The sequence below is a fragment of the Brienomyrus brachyistius genome, chromosome 2 (genome assembly GCF_023856365.1).
Source record: "Brienomyrus brachyistius isolate T26 chromosome 2, BBRACH_0.4, whole genome shotgun sequence".
Taxonomy (NCBI): domain Eukaryota; kingdom Metazoa; phylum Chordata; class Actinopteri; order Osteoglossiformes; family Mormyridae; genus Brienomyrus; species Brienomyrus brachyistius.
The window spans coordinates 45,120,475-45,136,796 of NC_064534.1; the positions used below are offsets into that span (position 1 = coordinate 45,120,475).

Below are 16,322 nucleotides of genomic sequence, written 5' to 3' on the forward strand. Positions count from 1 at the left end.
TTTCACTGCATGTTGTACCCATATAACTATGCATGTGACAATTAAAAGAATCTTGAATAACACCACAATTTAGGCTATATATAATATACAACAGATTAAGTAACACCTGTTTCTAAGTGATGCCTTCTAATGTAAAATAAAACTCAGAATATCCCATGCTTTGTAAGATTGGGTAAGCAGTCTGTATACTAGTGGAAAAACAGAAAAATCGTGATGTTTAATATCGCCTGACATCATGCTTCTCTGGCTCCAGTTCCTATGCGCAGCACGTCAGGATGTTTTTAATACCTTTAGGGTTTAGAGAGAGTTTTACACTCAATGCATGTGCAAAAATTTCAACAGAGCCTTAAAGACTCTTATTGTTCACGAGTCGCTATCAACGAGCCTGTGTCCAGTCAGAGTCAAAAAATAAGTTGCAAGTCAAGTTGTTAGTCATTTAAGTACGACTCGAGTCCCCATCTCTGTTCCCACTGAGGTATGACACACTCTTTTGAAAATCTGCATGACTTCTGTTTAAAAGTTAAACCATGCAGGGCAACCTAGCCTTTGTTTTGTGATTTTCTTAGTTTCCCTTTTAAAATAAAATGTTGTAGGATTTCATAGGCCAGACTACTAACGGAGTGCTCTGCAAACAACTTCAAACTTTTTGGCTGGGGGCCTGTACTATGGGGTTACTGGGTTACCGGGGTAACTTGTCGGATTTAAGGCAGTCTGGGCAAAATGTAAGTGAACGAATATGAAGTCCATTTAAACTGTGGTACCTTAAATCCAACAAGTTACCCCGATAAGCCTGTAATCCCGCTTCGTAGTACAGGTCACCGGTTAGACCAACATGGTTTAACTTTTTAACTGGATGAAATCTAAATTTATTTATTAATTCTATTGCACCAAACTTTATGATGACTGTAAATTTTGTTTAATAATAATAATTGATACTTTAGGTTGGAGAAACATCTGGATAACCTAAAGGTGCCTGCCCTTCATGGACAGCTTACTCTAAAAAGAGCAAGTTGAGGGAGGCGTGAAAAAGACTAATTTCCCCAAGGGGATCAATAAAGTTTATAATTAATCCTGGTTATATCTAAACCTCTGGCAAACTTTGTAATTTCCACTCAAACCATGATTAAATTCAAGTCTGTTGCACCAGTGAATTTAAATTAAGTATGAAGCTGGATTAGCATTTATATTTAAAACACCACTGGAGGTGGTTTATGTTAGGTTAGTTTATTTATTGACAATATGGCTGCATTTCTTCACTGAATAGGATTAGAGGAAAGAAAAATTTGACAGGTTTAACCCAAATGAATCTGAATCAAGTTTTCCCAGCAGTATAGATTTACAAAAGTGTGTGGTATACATGGACCAGCTATCAAGCATGTAACTGAGTGGAAGTCTGCTATACTTATCCACTCCTAGCAGCTTTGTGTTTTTGTGGTACAGAAAGTTCAGATGTTTGATGGGGATCTTAAGAGTTCACAAGACCAGAGTCTGCAGAATTGTTAGCAGAGTGTCAAAGACAATTGTGCATTTAAAGGATCATTACATTTTGAACCAATAACAGCTGAATTTTACAAGAGTTTTGTTTTTATTTAACCTTTATTTCTCAGGCAAGTCACTAAGAAAATTCTTATTTACTTAGACGGCCTGGCAAAATAACCTTTTGAGTGCAGGTTTTCCTGGAGTACTTTGATCTATTGACTGCACCCACATTTAGATTACTAAGCCAGATGGTGAGAATAGGAAATTTTTGTAATTGAAAGGACTACTGCTTAATTAATGTCCAAGTTTTGTGTGAGCAGTAAATAAACACAACTCAGAAGAATTGTGGTAAATGTAGCAGCTTTTGTTTTAGAAGGATTAAATTAATCCTGGTTCAGACTCAATGTGTGGATGCATGCACACATTGAGTCTGAACCAGGATTAATTTAATCCGTCTTGATGCAACCCTGCCTATGGTATGAACAGTCAAGAGAATTCTGGTGTTGAAGCCGATGGGACACACTGTCAGCATTTCCTGTAGAATCAGAGCTACAAGGGAAATTACACAAATAAGAGGCCGATAACCATAAAAGTTTAAATACATAAACTGCAACTCAGTTACTAAGGGGAATCAAATTCCAGAATAGAGTCTGAAAAATCCATATATCCATATCATTATTACTGAGTACTGTTGCTGACCTCTCTGCAGTCACACTCCCTGGTTGCTCAAGTTCAATACTGACAACTGTTGTGCTTTGGCCGAGTAACTGCCAGTGGTATAAAACTAGCAGAACCAGTCTAGCCAGTATGATGCATTGTTTTGGCATGTGGGACTACTGAGAACTTCTCTGCCTCGTTTCTCCCTTTATGTCTGAGTTTTTCCGATCCTCTTCCCAGTGAGTCCCGACCCCCAGTAAGAGGGTGTCTGCTTGTAATGATCATCATAGACTGGTTTACCTCATATTTGACTAACAGAACTTTTTCTATTATGATTAGTGACACGGCCTCCGCTAAAGCTCCCCTTTCTTGTGATGTCCCTCAGGGTTTGATTCTTGGCCCTTTCACTATATCTGCTTCCACTTGGCTCTGTAATATGCAAGCATAATCTCACTTTTCATCGTTATGCTGATGACCACCAGATCTATCTACCCATGAAACCAGATTGGACACAATCACAAACAACTGCTTGATTGAATCACGGAGGTCAAACTGTGGCTTTGACAGAATTTCCTCCATCTCAATGAAGGAAAAACTGAATTTATTGGGTTTGAAGATATAGACAACACCAGTTTTTCCACATCAAGTATCTAATCAAGCTGTGAGGAATCATGGGGTGATGTTCGACAGTAGTCTAAAATTTGATAAACACATAAATACAGTTAAGACAAGCGTTTTTCAACTCCATCTTGTTAAACCTTTCTTAAAAATCGCTCTGATCTTGAGAAAGCAATTCATGCTTTTATCAGCTCTAGGCTTGATTGCTGCAATGTCCTTTATTTTTTTACATTTCTCAATCTCAATATATACATATACATATACACATACATATACACATACATACACACACACGTGAGAAGGTTGTCTCTAGAACAAACTACCCCCAGAGAAACTACCATTTCTGACCTCGACCATTTTAAATCCAAACTCAAGCCTTATTTCAGAAAGCTTTTAATATTTAGTTGTGGATGACATTTTACTCCGTTTTTACATAGCCCATGTTTTCCTTTCAACATTGTATTGTGTTGTATGAAACCGTTTCCGTGACACCGTATTCCGTTTTTATTCTCCATATTTTTATATTTGTATTCTTGATTGTGAAGCGCCTTGGTCACTTTAGTGTTGTAAAGTGCTATATAAATAAATGATTGATCAATTGATTGATCCTGTATCTGCACGAGTGCCTGCCTTTCTCTTCACCCCCCCCAGAACAGATCCTTCGGCTATTTGATCTCTTTTTCCGGCCCCGACCTTGACTCATCTGGCATTTTGGCTGTCTGCTCTGCATTTCAGTCTTTGCCATTCAAATTTCATCACGTGGATGAGCAGGAGAAAGAAAATAAATAAAAAAAACCCATTTACAAATTTACAAATTCAGTTTGTTAAAAAATTTATTTAATGCAAGTACTATGTGCATATTCAACAACTATTTACACTGAAAATATAAGACAATTAAAAAATGTATAAAAACAAACCACACAAAAACGACACAAGGTAACTGGGCCAGATTGACCTGAAAAACACATGCCAGAAAAATATCAAATAATGTTACGTTAAAACAAGTATTTGAATGAGTAACCCAAAAGAATTACTTAAATATCACAGTATCATTAACAATGAATACATTTTCTGCATAGCACCGTCTTAACTTTCAGCAAACATACTCACCCCTCAAGACAGCAAGGTAATGAGTGCATCCAGAAACTTGCTTCTGTCCTCAGTCTTCAGCTCGATAACTATGTCAGACGATTGAGGAGGATGTTATACTACACTGAATGCTCATTCAAGCCTTCTCTTCACCATACAGAGGTTCATAGGAGGAGCCCATTTATTTGCGTACATCAAAACCAATTCACAACCCAAATTAAACATCAACCTTTGCTCATCTAAAACTTAACTCATAGGCAACTTTTACCATTACAAGTACAAGCAGATCTGCTCTGATGCTTCCATCTAGTGTACAAACATGGAATTACTACCAACACTGAATAAATAGAGAATAAATCGCAGAATAAATCACAGGCTATTTGCACAAAACACAAGGCACATTACAGTCTTGCTTACCGAATGTGTCAAAGTTGTCATGCAGTGTTCTGGAGCCAGTGCTCTCTGCAGCCTTCTCAAAAGCCCTCCCAAAAAAACTGGAACACACACAATGTGTGCATGAGAAGTGGGCAACATCTGAGGAATACTCAAAAATGTTCCGTTCTGTTTAGTTGTAAGAAGAGGATTTGCCTTCGATTTATCTACAACACCACACAGTACTGTAAGAACCACTATACGTGTGACCCGTCGCCACGAAGAGTCTTAAGTCGCACTGGAAGAACTGCACCCATAAGACTCATTTCGTGGTGATGGGTCACGTATATACACACCAGTTTTGACAGCCCTTAACATGAAATTTTAATTGTCATATAGGTTAACAAATAGTCTAAATAAAACCGCATAGGCACACACTTCTTTTTGTCAGATGTCTCAGACTCTGGTGGGATCCCCAGTACAATAACCGTGCCCTTCTCCACGTCCATTGGGGCTGCCATGATGAGTGGGAGCAGCTTGCAGCGCTTGTTCCTGGTCTACAAAGAAAAAGGTCCAGGTGGGCTAACTGTTGATGGCTTCTCTTGTTTAGTGAAAGTATCTGGCAGCATACTCACTGAATGAACAAAGGATTTTAGCAGGTACTTGCAAAGCAGTGTTAGGGACAGGGGCTTGGAGAACAGCTTTACATCCGGGGTTCCCTGCAATACACAAAACACAAATGAACACAGAATAATTCAAACAAAGAGCCCAAAGTAATATTCTTGGCCTGTATCAACAACAATGAACTTATGAAAGGCAGACCCATATTCTTAAAATACAGAGGTGGCTTAGTAGTGACCACCATCCAAAGAAGCAGAGGCCCCCCTGAACTGCATCCCACAACTGACCTCCATGAGGCAGCAGTAGAGAAAGGGGCCCTGAGACAGAATGAGGTTGGTGCAAATGCAGCTGGCCACTGTCTGCTGAATGGCTATGAGCTTCTTCTTGGCCAGCTCAATACCACAGTGCAGCTGGTCCAACTTGCTCCTATGCAGAATGGAGAGGTCAGCACAACAGCAGGGGTACGTCTTTCAGCTGCAGTGGATAAGCTGAGCTTCTCCTTCATAAACTCATATTCACATGGGTACTGGCAAGTGCACCAGTGAAATTTAATGTCAACTTCACAGCCATACTGGCAAAAGTATAAAGGATAATCGATTAAAATCGGTATGGCGTTTAAGCCCAGGAAATAATTATTTACCAAATACTTGAAGTTAATAAAATGGTTTATCATAACACTGACGCCACAGGTGATGGTGCATGATGCAGAATGACGACAACAAAAACTGGTCTCTTTTGCATTACAAGTTAGTTGAAGTCCTCTGGCATGTTGGAGAATCAAGTGGGCTTTTATTTAAGGCCTATATATCATTTCAGCTTGACACATAATACTTCATGAAATAAAATATTATCATTATTATTAATAAAACTACAAAATGTATCATTACATTTTAAAAATAGGTAACACTTTAGAAATTCTAAACACATTCATAACAATGCATTCATAAAGCATTATAAACATGGCTATATTTATCAAAAGGCATAACAATACAGCCATGAGTATTATGAATAATGAATGCTTTATGATGCTCTCATCAGCAAGGTGTCACTTAAAAATAAAAAAGTCTGAAATACACATCTCTCACCACCAAGATCTATTCTGTTGGTGATAAAATGGACCCAGAAAAAATTTCACTTAAAATATTAACATTTACAGGTAGCCCAAGTGATAGGCTAGCTATTTTATGAAAGCAGAAACAAGTCAGCCATCTTCTTTTCTGCTGGTGTTTAATTTCTATTTTTCCACTAGTTATTCAGTTTGCAGTGTAGTGTCGTGCACAGTAACGTCAGAGATTGACTATCTGCTGTTTATTCAACTTCAGTCAAAAGAAGATAATATCCATCCATCCACCATCCAAATCGCTTATCCTACTGGGTCGCAACAAGTATAGAGCCTATCCTAGAAGCTACGGGCACGGGGCAGGAATCAACCCAGGACAGGGGGCTACCCCATCACAGGGCACATAAACACACCATTCACTCATACATGCATTCCTATGGGCAATTTAGTAACTCCAATTAGCCTCTTTGGACTGTGGGGTGAAACCGGAGCACCTGGAGGGAACCCCACAATGACATGGGGAGAACATGCAAACTCCACATACATGTGACCCAGGTGGAGACTTGAACCCGGGTCCCAGAGGTGTGAGGCAACAGTGTTAACCACTGCACCACCATACCGCCCCCCCAAAACAAATATAAGAAATAATTAATTTGCCATGAATTAAGATTAAATGTTTGATCTAAATGAATGAATTTCAAATTTTTACATCACATTAATTTTCACTTTTCATAACCTATTGACCTGTAATCTGTTTCTTTGCCTCAACTTGCCAACCGATTTCCTGACCACTGATCCAGATACCTGTGCATCACAGGAAGGATAGATGTGTGCAAAACATCACCTATCGACACTCAAAGTTGTCAATGACACTGCAGAGAGGGGAGTGGCACTGATCCAGGAATACAAGACACCCACTAAGGATGAAGGTGACATGCAGTTTCTCTTGCAGGTTGTTTCTGATAATCGTCAGCTACATCCTACTATAAAGAAGACTGAACTTTAGCGACTGTGAAGCCACAGAGCTGTGTATTCAAAAAGAATCACATTTAACTGTGTTAGTGCAGTACACAAATAAACCATTACTACATGTTCTATCCATGTTCTTGAGCATAAACAAATTGTCTAATTGGTAAATATACTGTGCACAACATCATCCGTTTTGTGGTATACACTAAAATGTAGATGGGCAACCTTTAAACATTACACAATTATGAAAAATAATTTGGCACACATTAACTTTTGACCACATGGAACAAATTTGGAGGGTGAGAGTAAAGAATTCATGATTTTATTTTTTATCATAGTTCCTAAGTGACACCCTACGCATCAGGTGTGTGCACTAAAGATACCTTTATAATGCATTATAATGGTCGGTATAAGAATCAAGGATACTTTGTACTGCATTATAAAAGGACTTCATGGTGCATTATAGATGAGAGCTTCAAAAGGCAGTCATAATGCATAATGAACATGCATAATGTGCCTTTTAATACACATTTATAGCAATGTTTATAATGCTTTATGAATGCTTTAAAATGAATTATGAATGTGATGATAAAAATCACTGATAACATGGCCTTAATTAGTATTACCAAAAATATACAGCTAGTTCTCATACACACTAGAAACATGACTGAACTGCATGTACTGATAAAAATGTGTCCAGATTCTCTGCTATTTACATCATTTACCTTTTAGTTCAACTAAATAAACACAGCAAAGAAAGTTTAATAAAATTCTCTATTAGCATGCCAATGAAGTGGAGTTCATAAAATATACCATTATTTAACAGATGGTAGACAATTAAAATGAAATTAAACCATATGCAGTGATTTATTGACATATCAAGTGTGTAAATATCTATAATAGGCTAGGATCACTGTTTCAGGCACATCAAACATTTACAGGGTTTGAAATTAATTTCTCACTAGAGTTTCTAACTGGAGAATCCAACACACAAATCCATCAGTTCTTCTGCAGCATGGTCAAACATGCTCAGGTGATGGAAAGAGATAGAATAAGATCTATTCAGACTTGATGGACACAAGACTGCGGCATGTTGAAAAGACAGGAGCCTCAGCCAGTGCAGAAGACGCGAACCAGGAACACCCACTACTCACAGATCACATCCTTACCTGGAAAGGCTGTCAAGCGCCCGGATGAAGTTATCACTGGGGTTCTCCTCCTTCTCCACATTTTCGAGCAGGGCGGCGGCAGCATGCACCACATCACCTGCCAGGAATTTGTTCTTGAAGCCGAAGTGGACACTAAATGTCTGAATGCGGATGTCCTTCATGCTGGAAAAGACAATAAGCGTGACTACAATCCAGGGCAGGGAAGCTATAACGCTATATGAAAAGCGGGACTGCTGTTTGGATGTGAACAGACAGGCTGCTTACCCATATTTATTAGAGGATTCTTCTATGACATCCCTCAGGTTCTCTTTGATGGAGATATCCATCGAATTGAATTTCTGTCTCACTTGCTTTAGAGGAAGACTGGAATGGAACAAAGTAAAATTGCTGAGATCGCTCTGGACATAGGTTGCAAAATGAACCTGTAAAAATGGCTCGATGGACTTACCCCATATCAGCAAGGAACTCCTGGAGTTTTTTCTGCCCATGCATGGACCACAGCTTGAAACTGGAAGTAGTGTAACAGGAGTTGCAGATGCTCTCATAGAGAGACCAGTGCTGATAGAGGGACAGCCGCAGACTGTCAGGATGAGTTAAGAAAACCAGAAACCATGGTCTGGGCTACACATGGAGCTTAGTGCTGTAGCATATAAATACAGAATAAGATTTCAAAATGTGTGACCAAGGCAGGATACTCGTACTCGAAGCAGATCCGCATGCAGTCTATAGACAGAGAATTCTCCTCATCTTCATTGTGGTGGCTGTGTCTAGAGACGTGACGCTGTAGTGTGGCAATATCTGTCACATACTTCATACTGCATGACACAGAGCGACATTAGTTCACATGTACACACAACAAAATGCACAGTACATTTAGTTGTTTGGTTCATCGTGATCTGAGCTGCTAGTGCCTTAAGAGTTCTATGGCTCCAAATGAACATACTAAGGTCACAGAAAATAGTACTTGACAAAGCAAAGGAAATGCTTATGAATAAGTTTAGTCTTACTGAGTGATTTTATCATGGACCCACTGATCTGCCAATCCAATGACGGCCCACCTAGGAAGAAAAATCAATAATGCAGTTATAAAAAAATCTTGCAGAAAAAAAAGACAAAAATATCTACACTATATTAAACACACGCAAATTTAATTCTTAAGACTTACCACAGCATGTCCTTTGTGTCCTTAGTCATGACCCATGACAGCTCAAATAAAACCATTGCAGACTTAAAAACAAAAAGAAAGGTTCAGCATTGTCATTAGCTTAAAATTAATGTACATTTTTTTTAAATTAGGTACTCACCGAAGTTCCATGGTACTCATACTGTTCGTAATCAAACAGAATTTCCCTCCTGTTAAAAGACAAAGTGTTTTGAAAGGCTTCACTGGCTACACAACAGTGGTCTTAAATCTGTATATCCATGATGACTTGCCTGCGTGCTTCCCACTCCCTCCTTGCCCTTTGGCGCTCAATTCTCCTTTCCACAGCTCCCTGTCAGGAGAGAGGCAGGACAGCTTAGCCAGAATGTCAGTGCAGGTACATGGAGGACTGTATGTGGTACTAATATGCTCGTTACATGGTTTGGCCTAATTAAGACCATTGCATTAACCAGTAGCATACAAGCAAACCCAGCTGGTGGGTGACAGTGTTCCACCATGAGTTTTACAGACATGTTCTTCCCATCATTATTGTTGAAGAATTCACCAAAAAAGCTACTGTAGTAAGATACAAGATTTCCTAAATGCTATGTGAAGTGGCTAAAGACTACATCCAGGGCACTATAATTATCAGCTGATCAGCCAGACTAAAAGAGCTAATCATAAGATGACCATCAATTAGTGCCAAAAAAATCTCACCTCATCGAAACGTGTCCGTTTCCCTGAGGGCTCAGAGTTGCTGTCACTCTCATTACCAGAGTCCTCAGCGTCCTCCTCCTCATCACGGAAGATATCATCATATGCTGGGATCCCAAGGTCATCATCCTGCTTGATGAGTAGTTTGATCTGTGAAAAGGGACGAGGTGGCGGCAGGTGAGCCAAATTCAGCACATGCTCACACGAAAATACTCATTAGTACTCAGAGTAAGAATCTTTTTCTACCCGTATTGAGGAGCAACTATATGACAGCAGTTGTAGTTTAGGTGGAGCGTCAATCATTCTGATGATCGAAACTTAAACTACCTGATAAGCTACAGTGGATAACAGGGGTAGGGGAAAGTCAATTAAATTAAAATTCGAGATTTTTCCAGGTGGCTTTCTTGTATCACCACAAGAAATAAAAATCGATTTTTAAGGTAAATAGACACCTAGTCACAAGACTCTCCTTTTTAATCCGCAGCAGTTAGTGATGTTATCGACAAGCAGCCATCACATCTGCTCCTCTTTGAGCTTACCTGAGTATCGTTATAGATGTTAACTACATCCACGGGTCTGTGCGTGTCACAGATGAAGAAGATCGTATCTTCCTCTGGTTGTAGAGTCTCCAAAAGGTCCACGTTAGCCCCGCAATTTATCAATACAAAATATCGGAACTGCAAAGACAGCGTGGTGCATATATATATCAAAATTACTCGTTCGCATGAATAACTTTCAGCGAAGTTAAAGACCTAACGCATTATGACTGTTACCTGCTCCTTATGTTCTAGGAAGGCCGTTCCCAAGTCCTGCCAGCCGGTAACTGGCACCAAGGTATACTGAACGTGATCGCAGTGAAACAGGGCCTAAATACATATAACAAGTTAATGTATCGTATAAAAATGTCATGGGTCTCTGTATGTAATACGGCAGAATGTAATGATGCTCACTTGCAATATTTTGCAAGCACACAATGCGTCAACGTCGGAAGACACAAAGAGAGCGACTCTCTGGAAATGGAAATACACAACAAAACAATACTGTTAAGACACTCCATCCGCACCGGACCACCGTGACACAAAGCACTCAGTTAATTAAAACATTTAAAGATATTTTTTATTACATAAATGCAGATTTAACGCCTAGGTTGACATCAGTTATCTCCCCAAATTTTTTTATCATTAAAGATTATAGTTCCTGGATTTGCAGATTTACTGTCGTTCGATTTGCAAGCTTGTCAACACGATTACGTCAAGCCTCACCTGGTTCACAACGACGTCGTAAAACTCTTTGCGGATGTCTATAAGAAACATTTTGCAATGGTTCCTCAGCCAAATATTCTGCTAAAATAAAAATTACTTTCTGCACTACCCGGGAAACAAAAAACGCGAAATGATACGGTATGCGAACTCGCTCTATGTCAGACCTTCCTTGTTAAAAACCTGGCGCCAATTTGACAAAATTCAAGATTGGCTAGTTAAGATCAAACTAACCAATAGCTATAACGTTTTAATAAAACATTCTGTCCGAAGACAACCTATAGAGATAACCCAGGAGAGCAGTCTAACCAATTAAAATGAGACTAAGACGACAAAACAAAATTGTAGGCCAGTAATATGATAGAATGGGTAAGAGTGCCCAATTCGTGATGTGATTGGCTCGGTGACGTCTGTTTTCTTTCGTCATTTCCTACAGTGACAGGGTACTTCCCCCCAGAGAAAGAAATAGAGCAGACGGGGCACCCTGAATTTCTGCTCTCTAATAGTGTAGAACATACGTAACGTATACATCAACATTAACAGACATGGTAAGTATGTGTTTAAGAATGTTTTGATGGAATGTCACTATACTATTTGATGTAATCAGTCTTTATACTAGCAGAGAAAAATAACTAAAATGGGCAGTCACCATTAGTGAGCTATGCTGTGTGGTTAAAACCTACGACCATGGCGTTTCAGACAGTTAAATGTTTTCGTTTGTGAAGTGATTCCTCGTGCATTTATTATGCCTTTCCCTGTAATTATGTTAAATTCTTTGGCCTGGACACCATCCACACAACTTGTCTGAATATGATGTTATTTCTATTATTTTGTTTACTATTCTTCGCAGTTTTCTTTTAATATGTTCGACCACCCGATCCCACGGGCTTTCCAAAACCGCTTCTCCACGCAATACCGCTGTTACTCAGTGTCCATGCTGGCTGGGCCCAACGACCGATCTGATGTCGAAAAAGGAGGCAAAAGTATCCCCAACCTTTCATATTGCGTCCATTATGTTGTTGTTTTATGTCATGGATGTTTCGAACTCTTACAGTTCATTTTATGTTTATGAAATGCATGATCATGTTAAAGAAACACTATGATTAAAACAATACTTGTGTACATATAACTTTTTGTAATGTAGGTGTTTTTTCTCAATTTAGTTATAATGCCTCCTTCTGCCCTGGACCAACTCAGTAAGTATGTAACTTTCAAAACTTAGCAAATTAGGAATATTTGTATGTACATACATGCAACTAGCTCTCCTCTTTTACAGGTCGTCTTAACATCACATATCCAATGTTGTTCAAACTGACAAATAAGAATTCTGATCGCATGACACACTGTGGAGTGTTGGAATTTGTTGCTGATGAAGGAATTTGCTATCTGCCTCACTGGGTAACATTTTACAAATGTACACCTTTCAATGACGGTTGTTTTATCAAATGTTGTAAGACCAGTTTTTAAATTCATTGTGTAAAAAAGCCATAATGCGACAGTGAGAAATGATTTTCGGGAGAATGCTTCAGAGGTGGTTGTTTTAAGCAGTAGTTGTGATTTAATGTATATGGTGAAAATCCATATTCATAGTGGAAGACTTTTTTTTAAGTTGTTTCATGTTGATTATTCCTAGATGATGCAGAACCTGTTACTGGAGGAGGGGGGTCTGGTACAAGTAGAAAGCGTCAACCTCATGGTAGCAACATATTCCAAATTCCAACCACAGAGTCCTGATTTCTTGGATATCACAAACCCCAAAGCAGTGTATCCTTTTTCATGAGTGGATATGGCCCCGTACCATTCCAATCCATGATATTGTGTTTACAGTGGACATTGCTGCATTCTGGCTATAAAGATGTGTGTAATCCTGATTCCTTAACAGTGCCTTTGAAGACTAGAGAATGCTTTGAGGAACTTTGCTTGTCTGACCACCGGTGATGTAATTGCTATCAACTATAATGAAAAGGTTCAATATTTTTTTTTAATTGTCGCTACAAGTGTGACACACCTTTATGGATACCCAGTCATTTAATGTTAAAATGTTTTGTATGTATGTATTTGTATGTATGCATGAATGTACACTACCAATCAAAAGTTTTTGCACCCACTGAGATTTTCTGCATTTCCATGTTACTCACTGAACATTTACTAAAAATATACTCAATATTCTTTGCTAGCAAATTTACAGTATGTTCACCATTTGAGTACCTTATAATAACAAGAAAATGTCATATATTTGATTCAAAGTAACGTCCTATAGCAATTATAATTCAACGCATTCTTCCTACAACGGACATTAAACACTTTTGTTTCATAGGATGACACGGTTAACTAATGCATTCAAAGTTAAAGGATAACCTAGACTTTGACTATGTCATTGTTACACATCCAGTTAAAAGGATGCAAACTCTTTACATGTTATAAAGGAAATTTGTTTTATTTGACTTATTTTATTTCATTTATGGTTGTTCTCTCAACTTTCCAGTGTTTAACAAGAATAAAACATCTTCAGTTTATGAAATGAATGGAAAAGGGGTAAAAACCTGTGGTGTGCAGAAACTTTTGACTGGTAGCGTATATATTTGTTTGTGTGCATGAACATGTGTTTGTGTATATATAAAATATACACTCATACATACATGCATGTATATATGCTCAAATACATGTCAACAAAAGGAATTCACTAAATTAAGATTTCTCCTGTCTCTACTTTTCCCCAGATCTATGAGCTTCGTGTGATGGAGACCAAGCCAGACAAGGCGGTGTCCATCATTGAATGTGATATGAATGTAAGACCTGCCTTTAAAGTTCCACTACGTGTATCGCCATGTACTAAAGAAGATCTGCTTTATATCCAGTGTGTAATGTGCATAGAAACTAGGCAAATTTTGGGCCTTTCAGCACAATTTAAATGTCACCCTGTTAATCCAGAGGTGCGCCCACTCTCTCCAGTGATATGTATATTTTCTCATGCATGTCTGATAAGGTGGACTTTGATGCACCATTGGGTTACAAAGAACCAGAGAGACGCCTCCAGCACACCGAGGAGCCTGCAGTAAATCATCTATTCTCACTAAATTTCGCCTTTATTTGTTCTGCCATGTTTTGATGAATGCGAACAACAGATAGGAGTCGCAAATGTATCTTTTCTTCCACTTTAGGAAGAGGATGGAGACCCCAGCAACTATGCAGACATGGATATGGGATTCAGAGTATGTTATTTTTGGGGGGTATTTTTAATTATTATTTTTTTTTTTCCAAAAAGAAATGTTCTGTGAACAGGTTAGATAGGGAGTCCCAATACCTTGGTCTATTTTGCACTCTATTCTTGAGTTTGTAAGTAAGTTCTAAATGTATTCCCTCCCCTGAGTTCTAAAGTGCACCATATCAGAAATTCACTTTCTTTTGCTTTATTTTTAGGCCTTCTCAGGCTCAGGAAACCGCCTCGATGGCAAAAAGAAGGGCATTGAGCCCAGCCCTGCCCCCATTGATCCAAGCGATATCAAAAGGTAAGGGGGTGATTGAGCTACATGTGCATCCTAGTTCTGCAATCTGATGACCATATCATCGTCATATATTCTTTGCAGAGGGATCCCAAACTATGACTATAAGGTTGGAAGGATTACATTTATCAGAAACTCTCGCCCTCAGCCGAAGAAGGTGGATGAGGTAAGAGTTAAGGAAAACTAACTCAATGCAGGATAAATTTATCTTTAGTTTAAAATCTACCCAGGCTCTGTCAGGGAGTTTCCATGTTGTGAGTGTTATTGTGTGAGTTTCCTCCAAAAGACAGGATTAGGTCTCTTTATGTCTCTGAATTGCTCATAGTGTAATAGGTCATCACAAGAAGCGCTAACATCCTATCCAGGTTATCCCATTCCACACGTTTCCTGGTTTGGATCCAAGCTCTCTTCTGCCCTGTGTTGATTTACATACTGTTTTGAAGCATAGATGGATGTATACAGTGTTTCCTCTTTGCTTGCAGGACGATACCATGAGTCGTTTTATTGCCTTTTCTGGAGAAGGACAATCACTGCGCAAGAAGGGCAGGAAACCCTGAAGGAGCTGTTTAACAGGATATGGAAAGACTGATTAGAGAGTCCGCAACTGAAACTGATTTCCATGGACTTGGTAAAAGCAACCACAAGCTGTGCTTAAGTGTGTAAAGGTGGTTAAGAAACTGGATTCTCATTTTTTGGTTTGAAATACAATTTTCTTCTTGGATTTGGTTATATGAATGCACATACTATGGAACTTGGATTTTGTCCCTTTTGAGTGATTGAGCTTTCGAATATATCTTTAGCTTGTGAGACACATTTAAACTTTTTTAAAAGTAGTTCGAATCTTGGGTGTTTCGATGAAAAGGGAAAAACAACTTGTTTTCGTTGTTCATCAAGCTGTAGTTTGTAACGTTGGGCATAAATTGTCCATTTAAAAATTAAATGCTATACATACAATGAAGTCATTTTTTTTGGAGGATGTTCCAAATGTGATTAAGGCCAGACTTTTTTTTTTTTTATGCACCAAACAGTCAGTGAATCAATCACTGACCCACCGACTCTCAAAATACAGCAAACAGTTAAAGCGATATCACAAATGCTCAAGTTTTGTTCTAGGTTTCTTAAACTGCACATTTAATTTTTGTGTTTTGTTTTAAAATCTGATTGGATTATTTTTTTATAAATGGCCTTAATTTAGATGGACATAAGCTTGCACAACAGCTGAATAAAATATTTAACTTTCATAGTGTACTAGTTTCAGTATTTTTTTTTCTTACAAATATTTTACACTTTTTATCTAAATTTGTATTACATATATGAATGTTGACTGTTCTTTGGAAATAATCATTGAAAAATATTGCCACTAGTTAAGTATTACATTCATTATTATCTAAGATGTTAATATGTAACCATTAAATAGCTATTAAGACGTATCATAAAATTGACTTTACTATACACTAGATATATACTAAAATATTTATTTTTATGTAGTTAATTATTTTCATTAATGTGTATATGAATGACTCAGGTCTCCACCCCCCCCCCCCCCCCTTCCCGCACAGTCCAAAAACATGCTAAGGCTAATTGGACTTGCTAAATTGCCCGTAGGAGTGCATGTGTGAGTGAATGGTGTGTGAGTGTGCCCTGCGATGGGCTGGCCCCCCATCCTGGGTT

At 38.5% G+C, this 16,322-nt stretch overlaps 2 protein-coding genes across 2 annotated transcripts; one reads left to right on the top strand and one right to left on the bottom strand.

Annotated features, from left to right (window-relative positions):
* Window positions 1–3,573: 3,573 nt before the first annotated feature.
* On the bottom strand, window positions 3,574–11,422 carry cdc45 (CDC45 cell division cycle 45 homolog (S. cerevisiae)). The gene is made up of 19 exons (XM_048996631.1): window positions 11,152–11,422; window positions 10,840–10,899; window positions 10,663–10,755; window positions 10,429–10,566; window positions 9,893–10,039; window positions 9,469–9,527; window positions 9,339–9,387; window positions 9,200–9,261; window positions 9,042–9,092; window positions 8,730–8,849; window positions 8,483–8,614; window positions 8,299–8,397; window positions 8,035–8,196; window positions 5,124–5,262; window positions 4,851–4,934; window positions 4,654–4,772; window positions 4,261–4,337; window positions 3,865–3,932; window positions 3,574–3,709 (listed from the first exon to the last, which is right to left on the bottom strand). The coding sequence occupies exons 1-18, from the start codon at window positions 11,200–11,202 to the stop codon at window positions 3,868–3,870; spliced, it is 1,707 nt and encodes a 568-aa protein (XP_048852588.1). The 5' UTR covers window positions 11,203–11,422; the 3' UTR covers window positions 3,574–3,709; window positions 3,865–3,867.
* Window positions 11,423–11,554: 132 nt separating this feature from the next.
* Window positions 11,555–15,892, top strand: ufd1l (ubiquitin recognition factor in ER associated degradation 1). The gene is made up of 12 exons (XM_048996849.1): window positions 11,555–11,696; window positions 11,999–12,131; window positions 12,312–12,344; window positions 12,425–12,546; window positions 12,782–12,912; window positions 13,042–13,114; window positions 13,869–13,937; window positions 14,135–14,203; window positions 14,310–14,360; window positions 14,569–14,657; window positions 14,736–14,817; window positions 15,134–15,892. Exons 1-12 carry the CDS (start codon window positions 11,694–11,696, stop codon window positions 15,206–15,208), a joined length of 930 nt encoding a protein of 309 aa, XP_048852806.1. The 5' UTR covers window positions 11,555–11,693; the 3' UTR covers window positions 15,209–15,892.
* The last annotated feature ends 430 nt before the right edge of the window (window positions 15,893–16,322 follow it).

What these genes read in the sequence shown, in the direction of transcription:
- cdc45 (XM_048996631.1), bottom strand. Translation starts at nt 11,202, where the DNA reads ATGTTTCTTATAGACATCCGCAAAGAGTTTTACGACGTCGTTGTGAAC. An exon ending in GTGCTTGCAAAATATTGCAA is followed by an intron (nt 10,756 to 10,839) that starts GTGAGCATCATT and finishes ATATGTATTTAG; the next exon opens with GCCCTGTTTCACTGCGATCA. An exon ending in CGGATCTGCTTCGAGTACGA is followed by an intron (nt 8,615 to 8,729) that starts GTATCCTGCCTT and finishes TCATCCTGACAG; the next exon opens with TCTGCGGCTGTCCCTCTATC.
- ufd1l (XM_048996849.1), top strand. An exon ending in TTCTGCCCTGGACCAACTCA is followed by an intron (nt 12,345 to 12,424) that starts GTAAGTATGTAA and finishes CCTCTTTTACAG; the next exon opens with GTCGTCTTAACATCACATAT. An exon ending in TTTGCTATCTGCCTCACTGG is followed by an intron (nt 12,547 to 12,781) that starts GTAACATTTTAC and finishes GATTATTCCTAG; the next exon opens with ATGATGCAGAACCTGTTACT.